The 26,033-nt window shown below is 54.3% G+C and overlaps 2 protein-coding genes across 2 annotated transcripts; one reads left to right on the plus strand and one right to left on the minus strand.

The window, feature by feature from the left end:
* Positions 1-4,593: 4,593 nt before the first annotated feature.
* On the minus strand, positions 4,594-10,875 carry NCLIV_055370 (conserved hypothetical protein; the record flags this gene model as incomplete). The annotated part of the gene is made up of 11 exons (XM_003885091.1): positions 4,594-4,861; positions 5,676-5,749; positions 6,102-6,180; positions 7,102-7,217; positions 7,638-7,690; positions 8,089-8,200; positions 8,649-8,728; positions 9,061-9,184; positions 9,832-9,957; positions 10,396-10,527; positions 10,864-10,875. 11 exons carry the CDS (start codon positions 10,873-10,875, stop codon positions 4,594-4,596), a joined length of 1,176 nt encoding a protein of 391 aa, XP_003885140.1.
* A 10,622-nt stretch (positions 10,876-21,497) lies between these two features.
* NCLIV_055380 (conserved hypothetical protein) lies at positions 21,498-25,567 on the plus strand (the record flags this gene model as incomplete). The annotated part of the gene is made up of 3 exons (XM_003885092.1): positions 21,498-22,505; positions 22,886-24,190; positions 24,524-25,567. 3 exons carry the CDS (start codon positions 21,498-21,500, stop codon positions 25,565-25,567), a joined length of 3,357 nt encoding a protein of 1,118 aa, XP_003885141.1.
* Between the last annotated feature and the right edge of the window lie 466 nt (positions 25,568-26,033).

Genomic DNA, 26,033 nt, shown 5'->3' on the forward strand with positions numbered 1-26,033 from the left:
TTCAGGATTTATTGGGAGCGTCTACGAAATGGATTCCACGAGATAGAAGAAAAGATTCTGCACTGTTCGGTGGAACTCCATAGTTGCGTGGCGTCGGCAAGTCGCTTGTCTTGCCGAGACGACTGCATACAACTTTTGGTGCACTGGCGACGCGGCTTCGAGAGACCGCTCAAATCAGGGAACCGCCACAGATGACTCATTCAGTCTCTGCTTGTGAAGGAAATCTGGTGGACTTTTTTTATGCGCCTTTCAGATGGCGGAAAAGGTAATCCGGCCAACAAGGACCGCGAGAGGAGCAGCAGCCTTGGCGAGACAATCTCAATCACTTGCGGTGGTTTGCAGTGTAACCGAGCGGTAATTTCCGTGTCTAGTTAGCTTGTCGCGGAAAGGAGGGATGATTTCACTTGTCGGTACGTGGGTAACCCGGAACCGTCGTAGACCGTTCGTGTTGTTACAGCCTTTCCGATAGCATTTCGACTGTGGCTGAGCAAAATGTCGACGAGCTTGAGCAGTGGTGGACTTGTGACCACAGTGCAGCAGGGATTCAAAGGATATTGAGCCCCGATAAAGATTGACGCTGTACTGTTAGTCCGTCACCTTCTCGAGATCTGGCCGACAATGGCAGCACTGATTGGGGAACAATGCAGAACTCGGCGGCGCCAACCTCCCGGTTGTCACCTCCGGCAGCTACACATGTCGCCGTTTGAGAGCACACTGCAAAGGAGTTCCGTAGGGTGTCCTCGGCAGGCAATCCTGCTACCTACGTCCCAACTCTAAGTCGCGATATGTGATCTACTGTTTGTAACGCGCAAAGCCGGGGGGCGGAGTCTAGCCGTTAGCACACACTGTGGGGTATGACTGAATGCGCGTACAGGTCGCTACAATCAGTTCAGCCCTTTTGTTAAGTTAAAGCTGTGTCCACAGGTTGATCGGTGTCTCTATGCACCGCAACGTCCACTAAATCCGTACGCCTCTTCCCAGAAATTTACTACGGGATGGGAGCAGCCGCCGTCAGCTAGACACTTGAAATCTTTCGTTTCTCTTATGAAATAGTCTTCACTTGCACGCAAAGTCTGTGAGCTCTCCTTGCGTACACGGTCCCTTTAAAATTGCCTCCAGCATGGGTGGTCACAACCGAAAAATCGGTGAAACGCCTACTTGTACCGCGGTGGAGCTCGGGAGACCCGGGGAAGTGCCGTATTGGCCAATGTTGGCATCCAGCTAAGCTTTTCCTTCACACCAACAACGGGATTTGCCACCCTAATCAATGGAGACAAAATCCTTTTGAGGTCTGCTGCTGCCATCAATGGTGCCAGTTTTCGCCAGGTCATACGTCTGCCGCTTGAAAGCGCAAGATTCTGTCCTGGGTGCCCCCGTTTCCGCAGTGCTTTAACGCGCTGCCCTGCATCATCCCCCATATTTGGGCGCACCCTCGTAAAACCTGTCTTGGATGAACGGTACCTCCGCATCACCGCTGGTGCACTGTCGCTCCCGCATAGTTCCGCCTCTGAAAGGTTTTGTTTTTTCTCAGCAACGCATTTTTTGGTGTTCTCGCGTCTTTTCCGGAGGCAACTGAACGGTGAGAGACGCTTGCGCCGCATCGATTGGTGTAGCGGGCTCAACAAAATATTTGTGAAGTCATGACGATCGTCTTCGAAGTGCTCGGCGGGGCCATCATCAGGCACAGCTTACGCATCCCCCCGTGACGATGAGCTTGCCAAGTCTTGTCTGACTGGGGCTTATGGTTGCACGTTTCGGTGAAGACAGCACTTCATCTGGTAACAGCGAAAGATCCAGCTGCTGTGGTTTTTCGCAGGATTACTGCTCCACTTGAATTCGATGGTTCCGTATTGTTGGTTTTTCACTTGCAGGACTGGGCCTTCTCCAAACAGCCCCAGCAATGACAGTTAGCAGATAATAATGACACTGTTCCGACCGGAGCCTTTTTCGAGGCACTTGCCAGGCACTCTGCAGTTCCAGTCATGAACGCGGTAGCAGTTGCTTCAGACGACGCTAATAGAAGTTTGTAAGAACGAAGCGAGTTTGTGCGTGTTACGAGGAAGACAGACGACTTTCGATTTGGGGATCTTTGCATATTGTGGCTCCCACATTCCCAGATGAGCGTTGTGTTGTCACATGAGTGAAGGAGTGTAAAAACTCTATCTTAAACTTTTGGTCTATCATCTTTCCTGTTCTACTTTTAACACCGCATAGGACGCTAGAAAATATTGTGGAAATAGAAGCAACTTAACACCATGTATTACCCAAAAAGTTTATGAATAATCCTGTCCTAAAGGTAGACAATATCTACTTTTAATGTGATCATAACAATACATGGTCTAGCGCTCCCATTTAAACATCCCTTTTTCTTTGAAACAGACGTAATATATGGATTACTGTTATCACTCGTATTACTAGCGTGTGAAAACTAAAGCTATACGGTTTGTTGGCAAGTATGTAATCAGCGAACTGTTTCGGTGTAGTCTCCCAATCTCTATCTATGTATTCATGCTTTACGAGGCAGCGCCAACGGGACCTCCTTGAGGCGAGAGACAGTTTCGATGAAGACAGCGATGACGTAGTTTAAATATGGAATTTATTGGAATTGCTTCATGAGGGTGCAGCGCCGTGTAGGCATGACACCACTGTTTTCGCGAGTCTCTACGATCAGAAAAAGGCTGCTGAAAATTGTTCGACATCGCATGTTTCTTCGTTGGGCTTGCAAGGACCTTTAGCCTGCTACTTCAACCTTTAGAGCTTTGAGAGACAACGTGCAATGCCTGGGGTTCGCAACAGGATGGAGACGTCACTCCGCTGTACTAGACAGTACACTAGACAAGAGCCTCGGCAGTGCTGCTAGCGCCTTCACCTAGACCCAAATCATTACCTCACCACACACAAGGCAATTGTGGAAATCAGCTAATGTATCAACTGAACGGCTGGCGCGTTGACGCGCCGCTAGGTCTATGGCTGGCCCCTTGAAAAAAAAATTCGAGATTTGCGCTCCAGGTGATTATCGCCGAAGGAGTGGACATCTCTACTGCACTGTGGCACAAACAATATTCCACCTTCCTGGATCGTTAGAACCCCACATCTCGCCGACCTCTAAGCTTATGCCCACGACATCTTTCCTTCAGGAGACGATTTTCTCACATAAGTTTTGTTCCCGTACGTGAGGTAGCGATTGCCCGTCACCGCTGCGACCGCGTAAAACCAAAATACAACTGGGTCAGGGGATTCCCGCGACGGGCTCGTGGGAACTGTCACCCATCCGGACGGGCAAAACAACCGGGAACGCTGCCTTAGCAGCTCTCTGACTGTATATCGTGACGCCGTTGTTGTCCCTCTCAGCGCCACAGATGCTTTGGCAAATATCGCACTTCTACACCGCGGTACAACTGAGCATCGTCTTGAATTATATGAAGTATGTGGCTGCTCTGTGATACAAAGCGTTATTCTCTAGTAACCGGCGCGCATGTAATGCAACTATGCTGAGTGCCCTGCCAAAACGCAGATTTCTTCGTATTGCTACCTGAATACGAACTGCCATGTGCCTGCTGCTGGCGAAGAGGAGAGACACCACAGTTTCCGACAGCGTCGAAATGATCGCGACATCGCTGCAGCAATGGTTGATCGAGCACTGCTGCTCCTCCACATTCGCGCCATTTTTTGCGAGGCCATTTTGGAAAGTGACCGAAAAAAGCGCCAGTTCTCTGGAATTCCCCGCGCCTTCCCAGTACAGAAAGCTGATACGCGAGGAAGACGAGGACCAACCGTTCTCAAGTTCTCGGTATCAACCATTTTTCTCTGGAAAAATTTAAAGAGTGCAATAGTGCCCAGGGGAGAAAAACGAGACGGACGCACTCTCAAGTCGTTGCGATACTTTAAAGAATGTATAATGAAGGAAACCCTCGAGTGCCGGAATGGTCACAGCTGGATTAAGCCGGCTTTGTTAGACACATGCCCACAGTAGAAGAGGCGAGAACACCTGTTCCACCTTTCTTGAAGCACATGAGAAGCGATCCTTCCCGCCTGCTGGACGCTGGGCAGGAGCATGCAAATAAAAAAAAATGCGACAAGGACGACTCCTCACCTACGCTGAATTGTACTACAAGAGATTGAGGCTTCGCGCGTTTTCACCAGATCCTCCTTTTCTGTCGGCCAACATCCCTACTCTGATTCTGTTGGAGCTACACAGCAAACGAGCCGAGCCACCTCTTTCGTCGAAATCTTCAACATATTTTACAGGCTTCTTTTTTATGGGCAAAATCCACTCAAATCACACAAAATGTGGCTGCGCGCTCCAAAAATGATAGTATGATACGCAACATATAACGGTGAGTTTTGATTAGGCTTAGACTACGTACTCAATTTGCTTTCGCCTCTCCATGTCCTCTGTTGGCCCTTCCGCCTGCAATATCCACCAAATGAACTCGATTGTCCGTTGCCGCACTGAAAAGGCTGCAGCGCGGTTCTTCAGGATGACAGGGAACATTGATCTGACCGTTTTCCGAAAATCCGTTCCCTTCCCGTGTCGCCTGCATTGTACCTTAAGCTCTGGTTCCCTTCCGAATTCACAACTGGAACTGAAAATTAAAAATCGTCTACGAGCACACGCGGTTCCTCCGCGTCCGCACATTTTGTCTCTCCAGTCCCGACTCCACCATTGTATTTCGACGCCTCAGACATCCCTTCGTCCTCTTCGTCGGAGACTGCGAAACCCGGTGGCACAAAGGTGTTGAGGGCGGTGTTGCGAATGAGGATCTCTCGAGCGGCTTTCCCTTCTTCCGTATCGTCCTGCTCAAGAAGTTCTAGAAGATCGTCGCTGCTTCTCTTCATTAAGGAGGCGTGCCCAGTTGGTCTGAGGAAGACATAACGCACAAACCACAGTCACCTACGTTTAACACTTGACAAGCTCCTCCCCCGCAGTAAGGGTGCGCACCTTCGCACAAATGTAGCAGATGACAACTCTTTTCATCGAACACACAACAGAAGTATCCAATGCCTGCCACATAACAGAGGGCCACCCTGGCTTGGTTCACTGCTTGACTCTGCGCGACATGACAAAGGGAAAACCACCCGCAGTCAAATTACGTGATGTTCTGCAAAAGTGTCCCCTCCGCACAAAAAACGGCGTTTCGAAAGAGAACATCGGCGAAGGAATTGCTCGCAAGGGAAACATACACAATCCATTCCGTAATGACACACTGACCTTTGCAGCCGTGAGTTTGCTGCGACACCCGGTGCGTACGGAAACCAGACAAATTCTGAGCGTCTTCCTCGAATAAAAACACATTAGAATGTATTCCTAACTTCAGGTTTTCTTTTCATGACATCCCGATTATCATTTGAACGCCGTGTCCCCTGTGGCGTATATGACTCCAAGCGTTTACTAGACGCGATCTAATTAGGAAAAACATCCACGACCCCAGTATCAGAAATCAAGGTAGTATACGCGCCTAGTTAATTGTCCTCTCCGAACAAGTCTCGAGAGCGCGTTTACCCGCACACGTACACAGCTACGTGTATGCATGCATATATATATATATATATCGTGCGCACTTCTCCACGATTTATATATGCATCTGCCTTGGACATTCGCTTTCAACCTGAAGAACGTCCTCCAGAAGCAGCTCTTCCACCGAGTTCGTTTCTGTTTTCTGGATCTGACTTACACCCTTTTTCTGATACGATTGAAGCGGCCTGAGTGACGATCACGGTCGTGCCAATGCGAGTCTCCTTCAGGGTCCTACGAGAAAAAAGACATACACCAGAAGGAAAACACGGTTAAAACCGCAGCAGTGCCTTCGCAAACTGCGACACAGTGACGAACAAGCACTTCTCCACCCTGCTCTGTAGACAACTCCGGCGTACGTGCAAGGCGAAACACGCGCTCCACCAGCATCTACGGAAACTCCCCTCCTTGTCTAGCAGACATGATACAACAAAAGCAAACCCACGTCCCTGCCGTTCACCTGTGGTCTAAAGCTGTCTCCGTCGCTCTCGTCGTCCACCCAGGTATGTCTTTCCACCATAGATGAATGTGGTACAAGTGACAGGATAGGTAACGTAAAGCCATGTGCAAGGAAAAACGCGCTTACGTCGATTTCCTGAACAACGCCCATCGAAACGGAGCTCTCACGCCTAAGGACGTGAACCTCTGGTTCGTCCGTCACGTTGCTGAACACACAAAGCACAGGCCGGCGCGCAATGATACTGGAGCTGACATGGAAATGACTGCATGATCCGTTCCAGGTAACCTATGTGCAAGAAGACATCACTTTACTCAAGCTGTTTCCTTTTTTGAACGGTAGCTTTCTGTCATTCATTCATGGCTTCCTCGCCACACACAGAACAAGACAAAAGTGCGAGGACTCGGCCCACCCACAAACAGTAACCGTTCTTCCTTGCAAATTTCCCATGTCCACGTCTTCTCTACTGCAACAGAACATGCGATGCTGGTGTCCGCAGGCAATCCACAAATTCTGGTGTGTCGAGGAAATCTGTGGTCTGGACAACAGGGTGATCCGGCTGAAGAGCACGACACTCTTGCCGTTGCGAAGAGAAGGGAAGTCACGTATGGAGGAATTACCAACTGCACGTAACTGTATGAGACGATTCTGGGAAACTCTCCTTGCTTCTACGCGGTTTAAGCCCCGAATCAATAGGAATCAGTGATGCATAAATAAACGTGCTTCATACTGAGGAAACGCATGGACCTCAGATGCGGTGAGGCGCCGTCAACGCAAACCATGCGAGAAAACAAAAAAACTATAAGGGTCGAGGAAACGGCCATATCCCCAAACGATACCACAAACAAATGCACAGAGTCTTCCGAGGGAGTCTTGCAGAGAGCGACTTAACAAACGATCAAACGAGGATGGGGCCAGATGACACGCCGGTAGAAGCTTCTGCTGCCATAGGAGACAAACGAAAAAAGTGTGCCGCGTGGCGGCTATAGATGCTGTTTCCCTTGTCGCTGTCGCCTCTCTCCGCGCAGGCTCTACGCTCCTGTCTTTGTGTTTCGTACTGGATTCACAGCGCGACTCTCCGCAACTCACAGAGAAAACACGACGGGAAGGCAAAAGCACATAGACATACCTGCACAGTCCGCAGAGGAAAGACATTCGCGACCCCTGCGCCTGCTGGCCGGATGACTTCTCGGACATTTGACTCTCTCGCTTTTCAAAGTTATCCGGAGTTGATTTGTTGCTCTTCTGAAGTGACAAACACTGCAACCAACATTCACCCTTTATCAGCATCTCCACGCTGATAGCGCAACCGGACACACGCGTCGTGGGATCCCTCAAAGCACCCCGGCAAAAGGCTGTTGTCGCCCTCGGCCCCATCCGCATCCTGTCCCTCGGCGTCCCTTGGGCGAAACCACCATGAATAGTCGAAAAAAATACCCGTAAGCATACACACACAACGCACTACCGTATATATATATATATATATATATATATATAAACACATGTATACGTAAAGGGTCGTCAATGCAAACCTAGATGCGGACATTCCTGCGAGTGGAAGCACAAATATGTGTATCTGTTGGACTATGCCACATGCATGTGGCACAGTGGGACTCCACTGCTTTCTACGCGCGAAGCCATCGTGAATCGTGCTGTTTTCCTTACCGGCACCGGACTTGCAGATGTCGAAACGTCGTTCCGTTCGTCATCATCTTTCTCTGAAAGAATGCGAACACGAAGCCAAGAAAAAGTCCCCACTGTCGAGCTTGTGAGCGGCAAACACAGCTCTGCTCTTTTTCGGGCACAAGACTCCACAACGCCTCATCCGAAACACAACTAACTCGTCCGTCGTCACGATCAGCCGCCTAGGCAAACACACAGCTGAGCGCTTTCGAGAACCGAAGTGGAGAGAAGAATTTCTAAACACGCCTCACGCCATCTCGTGGGCCTTTGTAATTCTTTGAAGCACAGACGATGAGCAGTCTTTGACGGGCTACGGGCGCTGCATACTGGCGACGAAATTCTCTCGAAAACGGATATTCCATCTTATCCCGGAATAAGAAGCGCTAACGAGCTACCACAACGCCGTGAACTTTCTTGTAGGTGCATGCAGTACCTTTTTCAAAGTTGAATTTTGCGTAGCCTGTAGCCTTTCGGACCTTCTTCCGACTGAAATCAGGCTTGATGGGTTGGTGGCTAACAACAGGCGTGTCGTCCCGGTCCGGTTCCTGCATAGTTCGATCACAAGGGACAAGTAAACTCTGGGCTTGACAGCGACTCCGGACAATAGCAGATGCGATGTTTTCCAACTGAAGAGGGCAAAGCCTTCAGTCGACTGATTTCCTACTTACGGAAACATTCGCCTCCTTTCCTGTGCATATGCAACCATAGGTATATATACGTATCAATCCCACTTTTGTCCAGGTGGAAGTCTGAACGCCAGTCGAAACGGAGGCTTGGCATTTCTTACGCTACAAAACACCCAGAGCTTTTCAGAGTCTCTCCCCATTCCACTGACACGACGCTTCTCTGGGCCCCTGGCTCCTCATTTCGAGTAGCTGAGTTTTGATGTGTGTCCTTCCAGCGAAAAGCACACGCCCTTTCAGCGAGGGTCCCTCTGATCCGAGACGGTAGACAGCCCTGGAACCGATTCTCGGTAAGGTTATCTTCACTCACGTTGACAATCATTGAAACGGAGCTGCGGAATTCGACCTTTCCTCGTCCTGCCGTGGGCGTTTCCCATTCTGCATCTTTCTCTGCAAACCACGACAACACAGGAAACTGGAGTGACGAGACGCGACTCAGCCGAAGAATGGCCTACCCCACTCTACGCTCGAATCGAGTCGATGAATAGCCCATCACGCATATCCACGCATCCGATTCATGAGAACAGAGCAAGTGAAGTGGACTTGCTTCATCTGTCTCATGGAATCTGCCAAGACACTTTGTAGGAGGGTGGCGCGCCTGCATCTTTGTGGACAGAGATAAAGCCAGCCTCTGAGACAACACACAGAACACCCCCCGCCCCCTCTGCAAGGCTTCAGGCGAGAGGTTCTGCGTCCGTTCTGGTCGCTCGTTTGTTCCTTACCGCAGTCAACAAGGTTAGAAATCTCGTTGTCCGTCGGCGTCAAGCCGACGTCCTTCGCAGCAGCCACAAGTTCCCGCAAAACTGAAGAACTGTCTGGGTAGCCACGCTGCATAGTGCCTCCCGCCTGCACACGAATCAGATATAGGAACAGTGCCCGGACGCTGGAACGTACACGTAAAATCAGAAGGTAGAAAGACTGGCACATGGACACGGCGACCCGTCCGATTCCCACATCCAGAAATAACAGACGCTTCGGCGGCCTAGCATATGTTTTCGAGTGTTTCTGGTTCTCTCGCTGCATCGTATCCGGCACGGAAGGTGTGAACAAACGCACGGAGATTTACAGATAACAAACGCACGCTTTTCTCTCCCGGTCCTGCCCGCACATCTCGAAGGGCAAACTGAGGCTTTGAGCGAAGAGACACATCTACGAGTCATTCCTCTGAATTCTGAGTATGCATGCAAACATCTGAACGATACCTATACAGATTTCATGCCACACACGTGATAGGGCAGAAGTCAAACGGTGACGGAGGAAGGCACATCGTGGCCCCGGTTCGTAAGGGGCAAACAGACGATGCATGCAAACGCGTCCACACTTCATGTATGTGGATCTGTAGCTAGGCAGGAGTGGCGACAGGCATAGAGGGCCGCGCCCAACGGCTTTCCTCCAGCTCTACGCGTCCCAGGTGCCTCAGCAGAAAGGACGGCGGCCTGCAGGTGTCCCTTGCCCCAGCCGACCTGGGGCAGAAAACTTCCGCAAGAACTTACCAGGTTGCTGGCTGCAAGAGACAGAGACTGGATGCGATTGCAGAACCCTGTCAAGCAGTATAGGGCAGCAGACGCCTGCGCAGTCTTTTCCCGTGCATCATCGCTCTCAAAATACTTGCTGAACGCCTGCGAAACGAACGGAGGAAGCCACAGGAAAAGAACAGACATCAACGTGGCGTGGTAACGCTTGTGATCCACGCACACGCCGTCCCGCGACACTACGTGGCGCGACGTGAGAAACGAGTGGGAAAGGAACTCTCCTCTGTCTCCCTCTCTCAAACACCTTTTTGGGACGTAGCGTGGCGTCAAAAAAACAGACGAGAACCGAACTTTCCGCCTTGTCGTCGCTTGTACCCACGGATGAGGAACGGCCGCGAAAGACAAAACACAGCAGCTACGAGGCCATTTGTTTCAGGGCCTGCGAATGCTTCTGAGGCGCATGTTCACGGGCGGAGATCAACACAACAGTCGAATAGCACGTACTGCGGCGCAAACAAGCATAAGACGGCGACGCATTTCCGCTTGGCGCCTTTCTACGTGAGGAAACGCCTCTGGAATGCTTACCCGGAATCCGCAACTGGTGAACTCTTGCAGCATGCGCAGTTCCTTCACAATGACTTCAGGAGAACAATCATCGTCCCCAATGGAATCTAAACATGTGCTCTGGATCGGGGCATAGGCGAGGCAGTAGAGATCCTGAAGAGACGCATTCGAGATCGGGGAAAGGAAGCAAACACTTCTGTTTGTTGCGCTTCTTCTCGACGCGCGCGCGGAAAATCCGCATCTGCTTAGGTGAGCCGCTTCACCCTTCAAGAAAGCATTTTCTCCAACAGATACGTATATATCAGTGGATATTTGTCCACCTTCAGTCTTTCAATGCGGGTCTCGCTGTCGCCATCCGCCCACTGCCAAAGGGTATGTACATAAACACTAACAGGTGCGGGGGTGTACGCCTCTTTATACACACATACACGGAGAATGCCAGGATCCGTCTCCTTCATCTGATGCGTACGTTGGCTGTGCTGAACTTACCGGGAGAGCCATCGTGTCTCTGTCCTAGGAAACGAGTGCGGTTGCCGATGGCGTGCAAGAACAATCAATGGGAGACTTTCCGGCCCGCGTGTGCCTTCCGAAATGCTAGTACGGACGAGAGGTTACAGAAACAGAAGACGACCTGTGGACACAGCACCAATGGAAAGGGAAGGATTGAAAAGATCCGTTTACGCGCCCATGAAAACGGCCGGACGCCACACGGGACGCACTAGACATGGAGACTACGAGGGAGAGGAAGTCTCACTCGGGTTTCAAAGACTGAAACGCGTTTTCCGGTGTATGGACATCCACGATTTGTTTACCAGACAGTGAAGGTGAACACAAGCATCGCGCAAAAAGCACGTTAATGAGCGTTACGCGTTCCCGACAGGAACGCATGGCGCAAGCGACCAAAATAGCGGTGGCCAGCACTCCACGGATGCGGTTTACGAGGTTTTGTTTGTACGGAGTCACAGGAACTCTGACGCCGGACTCCTCTTTCACGAGACAAAGGGTTGTGACCATGGCACCAATGGAGGCATCTAGCCTTTCTTTTATAAGCAAAACGACATGGCCACAACCGCGCTTCGCGGCGTCGAGCGCCCTGCCAAATTGGGATCGTGGACGACTGGTCGCTTTGGGTTGTGCCTCTCGGTGCGAGCGCGTCTGAGAAGATCGTGCACTTCTTGAGAGAGAGAGAGAGTGACTCACGAGAGAAGGATCCTAGACATTTCTCGGCGCAGGTGTGGTCACCTCGGCCGCGTGCTGAACATATCTAGTAGACGTGAATTGAGCTAAGTTGCGCGTTCCCCAATCGGCAGAGAGGCGGGAGATAAAGGCGCGCGAAATCGAGTTTTCAGTGGCCGTTGAAGGATCAGTCTGGAGAAACGAGCAGAAATAGTACAAAGGGGAACTTGGTGCTTCGGAACAAACGGACGCGACAGAAGTGAGGAACAATCGGAGGGAAAAACTTTGGATTCAGTAGGCAGACGGTTCCAACGGAAACGTTGGCACTTCAGGACACAAACAGACCGTGGAAAGCAGAGAGGCCAGGTTGGAGAAACGCAAGGAAAGATGAAGCTGGCCTTCTCCGCGACCGGCAGAGAAAAGGAAAACACCCTGGGGCCGCAAACGCGAGACAGACGATAAGGAATCGAAGAAACGGGCGTGCATAGCTCCGTCTTCAACTGGAAGAAAATTTTGTCTCAAAGAGCGACAGAGATTGCTTGCTTCCCAGTGACAAGGGAGAATTTGCATGAAGGTCCGGAGCCGAACGCCGGCGCGTAGATAGGCCCAGCACGACGCCTCTCTGCATGCTTCGACGACTATGCAGCCCGACTGCCTCCTTCGCGCATTTTTCCTGCACCTCCGCACTCATCTTCAGCGCGCATACATCGCCGGCCGGAAACAGTTACGTCCAGCGTCTTCTTTTCGCCTCATCGAACGCCGTTTTCAAAAGAGGATCTTCCGGTGCGATGAAACCCTCGAAATTTTCGGACGCCGAAAAGCAAAGGACCAAAGGAAAAGCACGGGAGAAAGAGCATCGATTCAAGCCTCATACGCCGTACGCGCCGTCGTTCACCTCGCGTCACTAGAGGCGCCCGAGGAAGCAGAGACCCGAGCGAGTATGCAGCGGGTGGTGGAGCACCAGCTGGCCAGCTTGGAAGAGTTCGCACTCCATACCGATTTCAGCAGCTCGGCAGATGCAAGAAACGGAGAGTAGTGCAACAGCAGAGGGAAAGCGTGCGTGGAAAACGCGCCGTAGATCCGCGGAAACACAGAGTCCCGCGAAAATTGTGTTCTAAAACCAACTTACAAAGGGAAAGGAGGCCTGCCGGGGAAAAGCACCGGTTGAAATAATCCGGCAAACAGTGGCGCCGGCGGATGAGCTGCCGCGTGATCGTGGAGCGAAGAACCCCACCTCGAGCAAGAAAAAAGCATGGGGAACTTTTTACGAGAAGCAAAGGGTAGACCGGATTGGAAAGGGAAAACGTGCGCCGCTTTCTTCTATGGCGTGTACAGACCAATAAACGTTCCTGTGGAGAACCAAAACGCTTTGAAGAATGTCTCCTGTTGGAAGTGGGGTCCCCGCCACATGGAAGCCGGATGCGAAATACAGAGGCAACAGACCGTAGCTTCCACTCCACAGCGCTCAAACGGGTGTCTAGTCAACACCCAGCTTCCAGAGAGAGAAGCTGGAGGAGGGTATGCGATGAATTTTCATCGGACCTTCCATAGTAAAGTAGCAACGCCAGGTATTCAAATCTGGCGCCGGTCTGACCGGCTCCGACCGAACTTGCAGCCAGTAACGGGATATTCCGCCTTCCTCACATGTGATTACCGTGTTGCCATTGAATATAATTAGAACGACGCGCTCGGGTTAAACGGAGTTCGGGTTTCCATACCCACAATGCACCCAGACGTCACCTCTTTCCCGTTTGGCTTCACCCTGTGTCAACTTTGACGCGCTATTTCTCTCCGCACTCACAGTTGTATTGCAGATTCATCAGCGTCCATGTGAGACCCCGCACTGTGGAATCCCCGTCTGACTCGGTTCGTCCCTCCTTGGTTGATCCTCATCTTTTCTTCCTACATACATAGCAACAGCGTGGCAGTTTGCCTCCGCTCCGGAGTGTTGCGCGGTTCGAGGTGACGGAGAGCTGCTATCTTTCAAACAGCTGCCTGAACTTTCTAACACAGCGAATCGAGCCAGCGCACGAAGTGCACATTCTCCTTCTACTCACACCTCACAAGGCCATGGTGTAAAACACTCTTTCGCTGTAATAGATTGCATGTGGGTGTTACCAAAGAAATCAACTACCCTACAGATGAAGTGGGTATTTTTTCAAAACGCCCCACCTGAAGATCTCGACTTCATCTATCCTTTGTCTTCCTGGGGTTGGAGTATTGCTTCGATTCAGTTCGTGGCGGCAGAGCCCCGCACCACGGTATGAGACAGAGGCCGTCCCCTCTCGATGGCGGAGGACCCTACAGAAATATTTTCGCGATCCACTGCGGATTTGTGTGTGGAAGAGAAACAACAAGCTCCTGTGCAATCCATTCCACTTGTCTCTCTGCTTTAAACCTGTTTCCAGGCGTCTGTTGTCACTGGGATCTTCTCAATTTAAATGCCCCCCGAAGAACTGGTTTGCGTCAGCCGCTCTACGTCCCATTTACCATGCTTGCTCCTTGTGGCCAAGATGGCCCCTCTATGAGGGAGTGGTGTACCTTGCGTGATGTCACCGTGCGTAATGACAGGCGGAAAGTCATGCACAAATACCCAACATGCGGCGTTGTAACAAGCGATGGACGTTACCTTTGCGCGTTGCCGGCGGTTTTAACAAAGCCCGCCTCGTAACTCCGAAAGTGCCGAATACGCATAGTTGAAGAGAGAGCATTGTCAGTGTTGTGTAGTCTTGGCAGGAAGAATGCAAAAAAGAAAGACCAGTCAAACCGACAGCGACCGCCTGCGGCACTGACCGCCGGACCGCACGCTGTCGGATACCAAGGCACTCTGCGGCAGGAAAACACCGACTGCGCCGTGAAGCACCCTTCCACCCATGCAATTCAGCTTCGCTTCTGGGAGCACTATCTCGTGGTTCGCGTTTCTCAGCTTTCCATTTTGATCGCGGCCGGCATTTGAAGATTCTGCCGAAATCACGCTGCACTCCGACTCCATGCCCGCTCCTTCCATCAAGACCACAATACGCCTACCGGGCTTAGCGCACTGCTTCTCAGGACTTCTTGACAAATTGTGGTTTTTGTTCCACCGATAGGTGTTTTTTTGCTCGGATAGAGTGCTACCACTGTCACTCGACGGGGGTGGGGCGTAGGCTAGACCGGCGGGAGGCCTTCCATTCCTGGAGCAGAAGGCACGCCTGGGATGCAGATATGGCTGTCGTTTGTTAGTTATGCCTATAACAGAAATATAGGTAACGGAGTGGGGTGGTGAACTTGTACAGGCTCGCCGTTGTGAGACAGTGTCTGCGTGTCTCCTACGTAGGGCTTTGCTCGGCATCCAGGGTTTGGTCAACACAACAGACGCATTCCGGGGTTTTCCGACGGAAGTGTAGTGTCTTCACAGAGGATTCTTTCTCCATGCAGCCATGTGGAAGGACAAACAACAACATCCAGGATACCAAGAAAGAAGGTGCCTTTCAGCGTGGATCTGAAAGCCATGACCCGTTGGTTCAAAGCGTCGTCCTCGGGTGTAGCGCGAGTCATTGCCAAACGCGGTGGCGAAAAGATGGCGTGGAAGGTTGTCGGGATTTCGATGCTCGATTCAAAACAGCTGGACCGCGGGGTTCACCACGTTCACTAAGTCGCGGGCGACTCTTCTTCTGGTGAGGGGCTATTTTTTTCACCTTTGTCTTCTGATCCTTTCGCCCTTTCTCTAACAGGCGACAAAGTTAGCGTCGTATAGGTTCGTTGCCGCATCTGACTACGACGCCTTCACTCCGGGATGGTGGCGGACTTCGCGACAACAAACTAACCGTCCTGATTATAGGGTATCGGAGAAACGGAGACTCTTCACGTCGTTTTCACGGCTCTACACAGCGTTTTCCGGTTTTTCTCGCGATAAAGAAGTCTTCGCCCATCTGGTCTCTCGCACTCGGTCTCTGCCGAACCGCCTTCTCCGCCTTCTCCCCTGGACGGGTGCGCAGCCGGTGCGACACACCGGAGGGGGAACCCCCCGTCGCCGTACCCATCGATTCTCTTACCGTGGAGTATCCGCCAACGAAGCGGGGCAAAGTGAGCCTTTCTCCTTCTCGTCTTTTCCAGAGGGCCGCCGTATCCATTGGCGGAAGGCACTTCTGGAGCCTCCTGTCCCCGCCGCGAGCCAGCTGATTCCAAACTGCGCACGATGACGGCGTGCTCAAACGGAAGCCGTGCGTTGCCGGGAGGGTATCCAGATTCTTGTCTTTATCTGTGCCAGGAATGACGAAGACTGACAGCGAGGAAGCCAGAAAAGCGAGATCTTTGCATGCGACCAGCACGGAAGAACAACGGGGAATTTGAAGCCGGCAGCCGCGCGGCCTCGTCCGAGCGCCGTGCTCAAACCCCAGCGCATTCTGTTTTTATCACTTCCGCTCCATTGGCAAAATGGAGGGAGTCTCTGCGTCGGAGAACCCACAGAAAATGCGCAGTGGGTCCGTGCTGGGCAGTGACGCGTACAGACACAACGGAGGCCGGAAACGGCGAGCTCTCCTGCCACCGCTTTTGCTCGTGGCTGCCTTCGTCGCGGGGCTCGATGTGGAGCGGGAAACCTCGCTTCCTCCCGCAAGTTCTTCTTTCCCGACCGTTCTCTGGGCTGCCGCTGGAGGGAGCAAATCTGGCTATTCCTCCGCTGCAGTTCAAGGATCCACGTCCTCTCCTGGCGCTGGTGAGCCCGTCGGGGTAGCGTATTAAATCAACATCTATTCTGGTTTTTCGGACATAAAGTATATAGTCTAATCTTACCTGGTTTCGGTGTAATCTCCCAAACTCTATCTATAGTATAACGGGACACTAGACCGAACCTGCGATAGATAAATATATCTTGGATGATTGTATCGAGAGTAGCGTCGGTCCCAATGTGGGAGGGCAGGAAACACTGCCCCGCGGTTCAGAGCTTCTCACGGACAGGCGTTCGCTCCCCACTCGCCCGGTTGGCTAGAGGACGTCGTCACACAACTGTAGAATGTGCCACACTATTTCCGAATTCATCCCGGCCTACGCATCTGAGCTCCTGCGCCGCACAGTTCGCAAGGTTGGGCCTTCGATTCGGTGCCGCGGAAACAGAAAAAGACTACTCACATGCATGCGTCTACAGGCAACCGTAGGGGTCTAGACGATAAGATACGTAGAAGCGTGCAAGTGCATTTCTCTGCAGCAGCGGTCCGGCAATGCAGCTCCAATACGGAAGCAATAGACGGTATCGTATGCCGACCAACGACGCCAAAAGCCCACCATCAGGGACCGTGTGGGACTTTGCGTGCCTCGTTCCTTCGTTGCCTGTGCTGTCTGAGGAGGCGCCCGGCGCGTTCGTGTCTAACTGCGTAAGCTGGCGTTGCTGTGTGCATTTTGCAGGCGTAGGTCTCCGGCTGGTTCCTGGCGGAACATTCTAGTGCTGATGTCTACCGAGCAGCTTTTTGCCGTCGCCGCTTTGACCGGCGATTTCGCCTCACGTTTCCGTTCTCCTAAGAGGGTGTCGAACCAGCGCAAGCACACATCGTTTCTGAGCGTTGTCATGAGGCGCCGGTCACTGCATAGGCTGCATAGAGATAACTGTAGTTCGATATATGTGCTTATGTGCGCACATCCGCACGAAAGAGACAGTCGTATGCATAAGGGGGTCTACACAAGGGCTGTTTGGTACGCGCGAACTGGAGTTTGTCTGCGTGTGTGACGCTCCGAAGCCCATCGCTCTGCTGCTCACGTGTGACGTGCCGTGTAAACTCTTGATGTTTCCCTGAGCGTACCCTACCAGACCACTCCTCCGTATGTGTCTGTGTTGAAATGGTTTGGTGCGTATCTAATCCATTCACGATATACCAGCCTAGTATGCATGCAAATATAGGTATATATACATGTATATAGACACATGCACACAGATATAAATATATATACTAGGCCAGAGGACGCTTAGGTGCCGTTATGCGACGTTGTGGCTGCTCGGAGAATCCACATTTTTTCTCAGTGCACTCGTCACGTCTCTTTCCGTATGTTGCCGACAGACGTTTCTGACCCCTCATGGGGACGAGTACGCCTGTCCTCTGTGGCCTTTCTCTTCATCTCTTCGCTGCTGTATTTTCTCTCTGTTTCTCCGTTCAGGCTCCACAGGTGGTGACTGAAATAGTACGTGCCACTGTAGTACGAACAGAACGGAAGCTGGCAGACAGTTGGAAGCGCTGTCTCTGGCCAGAGATTTGCTGTCTTTGCGTTCCAGCTGTTGCCCAGATATTTCCCTTTCCGTGTAGGAAGGAAGAAAGTTGCAGTCTCCGTTGCGCGTGCCCGTGCAGACCTGCCTGCGTCGCCCTCGCCACTATTTCCAAAGCTCTTTCCTCGCTGTAGCCTGGATGAGAGACTGTGGTGTATATTGGCTTCGTTCCTCGGTCCAGCGAGGACGTGGCTGTTCCCGTCTCGTTTCGCTGCGTTGCTGTTCTCGCACCGGCCAACCGCCGTTGGTGGGTGCTTCGGCAGTCTCCATGTCCTCGCGCCCCGTTTGGGCAGCGTCGTCGTTTGTCTTTCTGGGCTCGTTGCCGTCATATGCGCTTTCACCGAAATTTCAACTCTCGAGGGTGCTCTGTCTGCCATACTGACCGACGGGAAGGAAATGCACTGTCCGCTGGCCCTCTCCTATCGCAGTTTCCTTTTCGTTCCTATATCACTCGTCCCTTGATAAAAGTGGAGGGAGGACTTCTTTGAGCTGTCAGACGTCGGCAAAAGAACACACGGGGAGAAACGCTGCGTGTCCACTATTGGGAAGCTGTCTCAGCCTACGCACTGACTCACCGTGCATTTTCTTGCGCTGCTGGCGGAGGGACCACGAAAAAGCAGGATGAACACGGATGAGAAACAACGGAGGAGGGCGCGCCTCATCACCCGTTTTTCTTCCTCGGTGGGGCGTTAGGGCCAAACATAGAACCGCGCATGCCAAAACAGCGAGGGGAACTGCTGGTGTGAACACCCCAGGAGACTCTGGAGACGAAAAGAGGACGTGTGTTGGTCCTTTGTTCATCGTTTGCTCTTGTCTCCTGTGCGGCGCCGCAGGCAGTCGAAGGGGCCGAAGCAGAAGTAAGAACGCGCATCCTTCCAAACAAAACTAGCCGCGCTTCTTCACGTGCTCCCGTCTTCGTGATTTCGGCTTTTTCCAAAGGAGACGTCTGCCATCGTGTCGCTCCTTCCTGACGCTCTTGGGGCTGGTGCAGTCGCCCAGCTTGCCCCGAAATAGGGCATTGGAGATTTCGATGAAACTCTCTCACCACAAACTCCATCGTCGGTTCGTGTGCCCCTGCCGGAAAAAACGCGTTCCCTTCTTGCTGATCGCACATCTGGAGAGGCCAGCGCCCGTGCATCGCTCCACAGCTGCAGCCGCATGCACCGTTGCCTTCCCACCCCCGTCTCCTTTCGGCTTTCCGCCATCGATTGGCGGAACCGCCTCTCCCCGTGTTAGGCAACATCTTACCGTCTGGAATGCAGCGTATGCCTCCACAGTTCTACTGGTGACGCCGTCTATCGCTATACGGATTCAAAAGATATGTGCCACTACTCGCGCGAATATCTTGTATAGACCCCAGGGGATGTGCAGCGCAAACACATCTGTGAGCAACGCCGTGGGGCTCCAATTGCGTGCACGTGCGCGTGTGCCTAGGTGCTACCACCGCGTATCATCTACAAGTATAGCGGTACGCTGGTGTGTATACGTGCACGCCGTGTGCCTATGGATCTACGAATAGCTCTTCGCAAATATATATATATATATATATATATTTATATGTATAAAGGTACAAGTATCTCGCGTCGACAGTCCCTTTGCGGCCTCATGTTCCTTGCTCGTTTTCGTTGTTCCCATGCCAGTGAAAGTCGCTCCGTCGCTCACTCCCGGGGCTTAAGAGAGAAAGCCAGACCTGTCTTTGTCCCAGCTCCAGAACGCGTTCAGGTGAATAGCGACCGCGTTTGAAGCGCTTTATGCGCTTCACTCCCTTTTCGTTCTTTTGTTTTCCCTACGTCGGCTCGCTCCCCCGTGCGTCTTCAAAGAGTGTGTGTCGCTCTGTGCGCCTCGCGTGGGACTGGAGAGTCTCTGCGGACCAATGAAAGCATGATGTAGCATGGCGGATAGCGTGGCGCCGAGATACTGATCATAGGCCTTAGTTCTACTCGGCTTTGTTGTAGAAAGACGTATTGCTGCTCCGTCTGTCTCCTCTGTTCACAGGCATCGCTCGCCAGTGTGAGTCTAGACCGGGTTACTGAAAGAGTCTTGCTCTACGACAGAAATATAGTTGCCAGGCAGAGGGGACTTGCTGTCGAACTGTACTCAGGTTGCAAGGGAACGAGCTCGCTCTCGCGCCTCGTGGATGTGCACCTTATGCGCGCACAGCACAGCTACCGTACGAGCTTCAGCGAAGCTGCCGGTTTGGTTGCGAACGAGCCCGTTGGCTTTCCAGTGTTTGCCAGCTGGAATTCTCCCACGACTGCCTGCCCTCACTATCTCGTTTCTTCTGTCTCTTCTGAAGTCTTGCTCCTTCCGTCACTTGCCGCCTGCTCATATCACTGTGTGTCTTGTTCCTTTCTCTACTCCACGCAGGTTCCCTCACCGGCGCCTGAAGTTTCGGTAAGCGCGACACTGCAGCATCCTTCCTGCCGAGCTTTTATCATGAAGGGGAAGTGTCCGTGTGCACGTTCTACTTATTGAGAGGAAGGCCTGAAACATTTTTTTGCACGCACCTTTCCCGCCGGCTATTCACCCTTTGCACCACAACCGCCAGCTCGTGGGCGCCTCTGGGTTGGTTCTGAGGAAGGCTGACATCGTCGCAGTCTTGCGTGGGCCGATGACAAAAGTTGACACTGCAGCACGCTTCATCAGCCTTCCGTGGCGTCATTGGTCCCGGACTGCATCCTGCGGTCCCTTGCCTTGTCGAAGGCGTTTGAAGTGGAGGTGGCTGAGGCGGGCATGCAGTTCTGAGCCGCCGCGACGCGCGTGTTAGCATTCTCTCTTTTTTCGGCTGAGAGCGCGCCAGCAGGTATTGCAGTTCCGCTCCGTGTCACAATCACGTTGTGTCTTCTTTGCTCCCCTTTGGAATTTCCTTTCGAGTCGCTTGCACCGACATCTCCCCCCTTCAATCGTTTCGCTGCGACTCCGTTGACGGTCCTCTTTGCTTCCTCGGGCGTTGCCTGAAAGTTCGCTGTCGGTGGTGTTCCCATGCTCCAATTCTTCCTGGACACTTTTCCGGCGCCTGTTTTCAGATCAGGCCGTCTCCAGAGGACCGCGCCCGCGAGGAACGCAAACGCCACAGCCTTCACACGGCTTCAGGAAATTTGAAGCCTGACGTGTCGATGTCCGGTGATCTTGGCGATCCATTCGACTCCAATAGCGGGGACGCCGACTTGGAAGTTGCTGAGTTGCTTTCGCAGACTCTGCAGGAGTCGGAGGCGGATGGCCGGAAGCCGGAGACGGAGTAAGATGAGTGACGCGAAAGGTGTTTGTCGGCCATAGATGCATTGCAGTCCCATTGGGTGGTTTGCCCTTCGCCCCGCGCGATCTCCTGTTTCAGTGGGGCTCTCGCTCGGACCCGTGCACTACCAGGCAGAGGGAGAAACACAGAAGGCTGAAAATGCGAGAGCGCGGCGTGGCCGCAGGACACACGAGACGTGTGGAGTGCTACAGCAAGAGCGGCCGTCGCGAACGCCGCCTTTGTAGGAGTCAAAAACACCCGACTGCGAGAGGAGTGATACGGAGCAGTGGCAGACTGCGGGGCAAAACGTAAGAGAACGGCGACACATCTTTCCTGCGTGCTCTTCGTTTCTTGTTTTGCAGCAAGGAGGGCCGTCCGGTGCGCCCCGCGCCGCCGATTCCTTTCCTTTTCCGCAAGCAGGACAACTCGTTCCGGCCGATCGATCCCGCGCCGCTGAGCGGCGACAGCCCCAGTCTTCAGATGAGTGGTGGCTTGAGCGACGATGAATTGGACACTGGGATGTCTTCACCAACCGTTTTCGGTGGGCCGAGGTCTCCCCAAGGTGTCTTTTCGTCTTTGGCGCCGGGTGCTGCACCAGGCATGACAACGCCTGTAGCCCGCACGGCACTTCTTCCGGCCGTGGGTTTGAGCCAGCCTTCGGGTAGCAGATCGCCTTCACCTTCTGTCGCAGAGAGGACACAACGCGGTTCGGGCCGCGCTGGCCGCTCGCGATCTCAGTCGGCTTCGAGACGACAGCGCGCTCAGGAGCGAGGCCGGGAAGTAAGTCAGCCGCGACGTCGCAAGTCCCAGCCGCCACCGCATGAAGTGCTGGAGGCGATCGAGCTGCAGGGCGCAGCGAAGCCGGAAACCGGGGCTACGGAACCCGTACACTCGAGAGGACGCTGGCGGGGAAGAAGGCGAAGCAGAAACAGAGAGGAAGAGAACACGGGAGACGACACCGACTCGGTGAAGCAGGCAGGTGCACAGACAGCAGCGGGAGAGGCGCAGAGCCAGAAAAGAAACTCGAGAGATGAGACGGAGTCTGCGGGCCTTGCACGAAGTCAGCACCCGTCGGTCGGTGAGGAACCGCGCGAGGAAGGCACGGAAACGAGGAAGAAGGGACATTTTGCAGGGTATCCCGGGACAAGGGTGCCAAGAGATGTGAAAGCGTTCCTCGCCGCCCGACAAGCGCAAAAGGAAGAGCGGAGAATGGAGCGGAAGCGCGTCTCTTCTCCGAGAGTTGCTCCCGTGCCCCGGCGAGGCGACCAACGAGGCGGGCAAGGAGGTGGGGAACGAGGAGCAAAGGACAGAAGTCCCGACAAGCGACCGCGAGCTCTCGCCAGGTCGCCGTCTTTAAAGCGAAGGATGTTTCGCCAAGCAGAAAAAGAAAGGGAACAGTTTGCACAACGTCTTAAACGGTCCGCGGAGATGGATGGGAAGCGAGGCGCCAAGGGAGATCGCGATGACGAGAAAACGCTTGACAAGCAGGTGAGAGCGGTAGCCAAGAGCCGGCACAAAGCGAGGCCTGCATCATGCCACACACTCGTCCGTTGCAGAACAAAGCGTTTCTGGAAAAGGGATGCTCCTCCCGTCCCCCGAGGGTCCATGTACTACTAGCGGGGAGACCGCACTGCGCGCGCGCGAGTGCGTCGCCCCAAGTTAGGAAGTGCCTGTCGGCGACTTCGCATGTTGGCCCGGTCAGCTGACTTCCACGCGCCGCGTCCGTACGTAGGCATCCATCTCCCGGTTCATTGACTCAGCCAGAAGCCGCACCAGATTCTCTCCGTGTCGTGTTCGGTTCACCCAGCACCGGGCACATGTGTGGCATCCATCATTACGGTTGTGTGATGTTTCCCATCGTTTTTCAGCGTCTTATTCCCCTTCTTGATGAAGGGCCTGGCCACAAGAGTGAGCGCAGAGAGACAGCGACGCGTAGGGTGCCTCCGCAGGCCCGCCACAGCGCCGACCGTCAGGCGTACCGTAGTCCAGCAACCTCTCCAATTCGCAAGACAGCCGAAGAGAAGAAGAAGCCTCATAAGGCGGCAGGTCAGGTCCACAAAACGCCAGGGGGCACATCGACCCCCGAGGCCAGTGAGGACGATAAAAAGAGAGGGACGAGAACGAGAAGAGGCGTCGCTCCGTTGCTGGAAATCGTGTCCCCTTCTATGTCTCTGTCGGGGTCTTCTCCACCGCCCTCGCCCTTGTCCGTGGACGCCCCCGCGATAGGGCCCGACGCTGCGCCTCTGCCTTTTACGGGAGGCCCCCGAAGGACACGCACAGTCTCTTCGCTCTTCGCGTTTTCTGAAAACCCGGGGGAGATGGAAGACCCCGGACAAAAGCTCGACGGCGGCGAGCCGTACTCCAGCGGCACCGGACATACCCAGTCCGGAGACAGTATCCACACAGACGCTCCGGTCGGGGCGACAAAGGCCGGTTCCCGTCGCGCGGGGTGTCGACGACACCTTCCTCTGCGGTTCCCCTTTCCTCTGCTCTCGCTCCCGCCTGCGACGCCGCCGGCGCCTCCGCCGACGCCGATCTCGCCGTTGACACCGCGTACGCCGCACACGCCATCGAAGCAATTGGCCACTACTACCCACATGCCATTCGTCTGGCAGGACCGCGAGGAAGAATTTGAACAAGACGAACTCGAGGTCATTCACTTGCCGCCAGGGTGGTGGGGCACTCTCGGGCCGAATCGGTTCGGTGTCGAGAACGAAGAGGTAACGCCGCCCTCGCGACCGGCGGGAGACACTGCGTTGGGCCGTGCGGACGCCGCCGTGGCGTTAAAATGGCCCTCAACAGGAATGCGTGACAGCGGGAGCGAGGCACGCAACGAACAAACAGCCAGTGAAGAGGAGCTCTTCCCGAGGAAGCGGTCTGCGGCCTCGTTGGTCGCCGTGCCTGCCCACCGGCCTCACTTGCCCAACGCAGATGGAGAAGACCGCAGCCTGACTTCCTTCTTCCGGGAAGTTAGTAAGGCACTGGGAGTCGGCATTCCGGGTCGAGATCGGCCGCAGCTGGGCACAGAAGCTGCAGACGATGCAGCGGATCAAGTCAGCAAGAGCAAGAAAGCTTTGGCGGATAGAATCAAGGCACTCGCAATGGCTCATGCCAAAGAGAGCACGGAGGAAGGGAAAGGGGAGGCCTACGAAAGAGAACAGAGACAGCTGGAGGTAAGAATGAAGACAACGCGACAGGTGTCCCGGCACTCGCGCGCTGTGACGCTGCGGCGCGAAGAGGTCGGAAGACAGGACTCTTCGTGGCCCCTGTGATCCACACCGCTCACCGAACGGAGATAGCGAGAGACAACGTCTACGCTTTTGCCTATGTGAAATCAGTTGGCAGCGAACAGACAAGGCCACACACTGGCACAGCGATCACGTGTAGGCTTGCACCGCGTGCACCCTGTGTTCGGTCTCGTCCCCTTTCCCCGGTCGGGCGCCTGTGTGAATATGGGGTCCCGTAACTGGCGTCTGTGCGTCGGTTTCGTGTTTACGTTGCCGCAGGACTACGGCGGCTTGACGGACGAACTTCCCGCTGGTCGCCTTAGCCTCATTTTCTTAGGAGTCGTGTGCGCGGTGAGCCGCGTGGGCTTCGACATCCGCAAGCGGAAGAAGCGCGAGCGGCAGCGGCGCCTCGGGAGAATGGCGTGGCGTTCGCGTTTCCAGTCCAGTCCCGATTTCTCCGTTTCTCGGGCGGGATCCCAACTGGACTACACTTTCTCTTCCTTCTCACGGACCTCCGCGTCCAGCGCCTTCACGCATTCGACCCTGTCGACGTCGCCGAACGCCTTTGGCCGGCCTCCGCGGCCGGGCGGCGAGAGTGAGTCGACTGCCAGCACAGGCTCCTCGCACGTTTCTTCCTCTGCCTCGTCGTCGTCGGCCGACAGCATTCCCGTCCCTGGCGCGCACGCGAAAGACGGCGGGCGCAAGAACGGCGCTCACCACGGATCGATGAGACGAGGCTGGGCGAGCCGCCCGCGGCGGGAGGCGCGTCTGGCCGATGGGGAAGCGCGCCCTCGGGCGGAAACAAGAAACCCTGTGAGTGGACAGAAGCAAACTGGCGAGCCAAAAAGACAGAAGCCCGCGCGCGGCCTCGCGGCTGGTGGCAAGGTCCCCGCCTCGGCGCGAGACAGCTTCCCAGCGAGGGGCGGGAACGAAGAGGCCCCTGTGGGGCCGACTGACCCGTCTCTGCAGGCGGCTCCACAGTCGCCACAAACGCGCGGTGCGGCCACTTCTCCCGGCCTCCCCAGCAAACAAACGAAGAGACACAGCCAACAGAGAGCGGGGTTTTCAACCGCGTACGGCACTCGGCGGAGAAGCATCCGAAGTCGAAAGCGCAGAAGACACAGACAGAACGAAGAAGCGGCGACGGCGCCTGCGGCGGGGCTCTCCGTCGTGCCACCGGCACAGAATGAGGCAGGGCGCGACAGCCGAACTGCATTTTCCGTATACGAGAACCCCGCTTTCTCCCCCTATCAAGAGGCGCCCGAACATTCGGATAAGTTAGACTGGATCGTGAACGCCTTGGTGCGCGGGAAAGGTGCATAGACACGCCACTTTTAGACGACGGGATCGACACCGTGCGTCGGACTGCCGACGGCCTCTCTCCGGTGTCGGCCGCAGAGGCAAATCAAATCCTGTCCCTCCTAGTCTCCTCGCGATGGTTTGGCCGTTCGGACTTGAGGCGGACGGTGAGCACCAGAGTGAACAGGGCTGCAGACGCGACGCGTTTTGAGGCGCGACGCGCTCGTCTGTGGCAGCGCCACGGCGAGAAGAGGAGGCATGGATGTGAGGAAAGGAGGGGGAAGCTGAGCACCAAGACCAGAGTGGATCAGAGGCACGAGGGCGAGAGACGCCGGAGCAGAAAGGAAGGGAACAAAGGACAGAAAACGACGCGCTGCCCCACAGCGAACGGGGCGGTGCTGCACGCCTACCCGGGTTCTCGAACCATCCAGTCGCAGTACCGCTGCTGCTGCAGAAGAGCGAGGGGAGTGCGCCTACCTTGAATGGGACT

Source organism: Neospora caninum, chromosome XI, assembly GCF_000208865.1.
Source record: "Neospora caninum Liverpool complete genome, chromosome XI".
NCBI classification, from domain to species: Eukaryota; Apicomplexa; class Conoidasida; order Eucoccidiorida; family Sarcocystidae; genus Neospora; species Neospora caninum.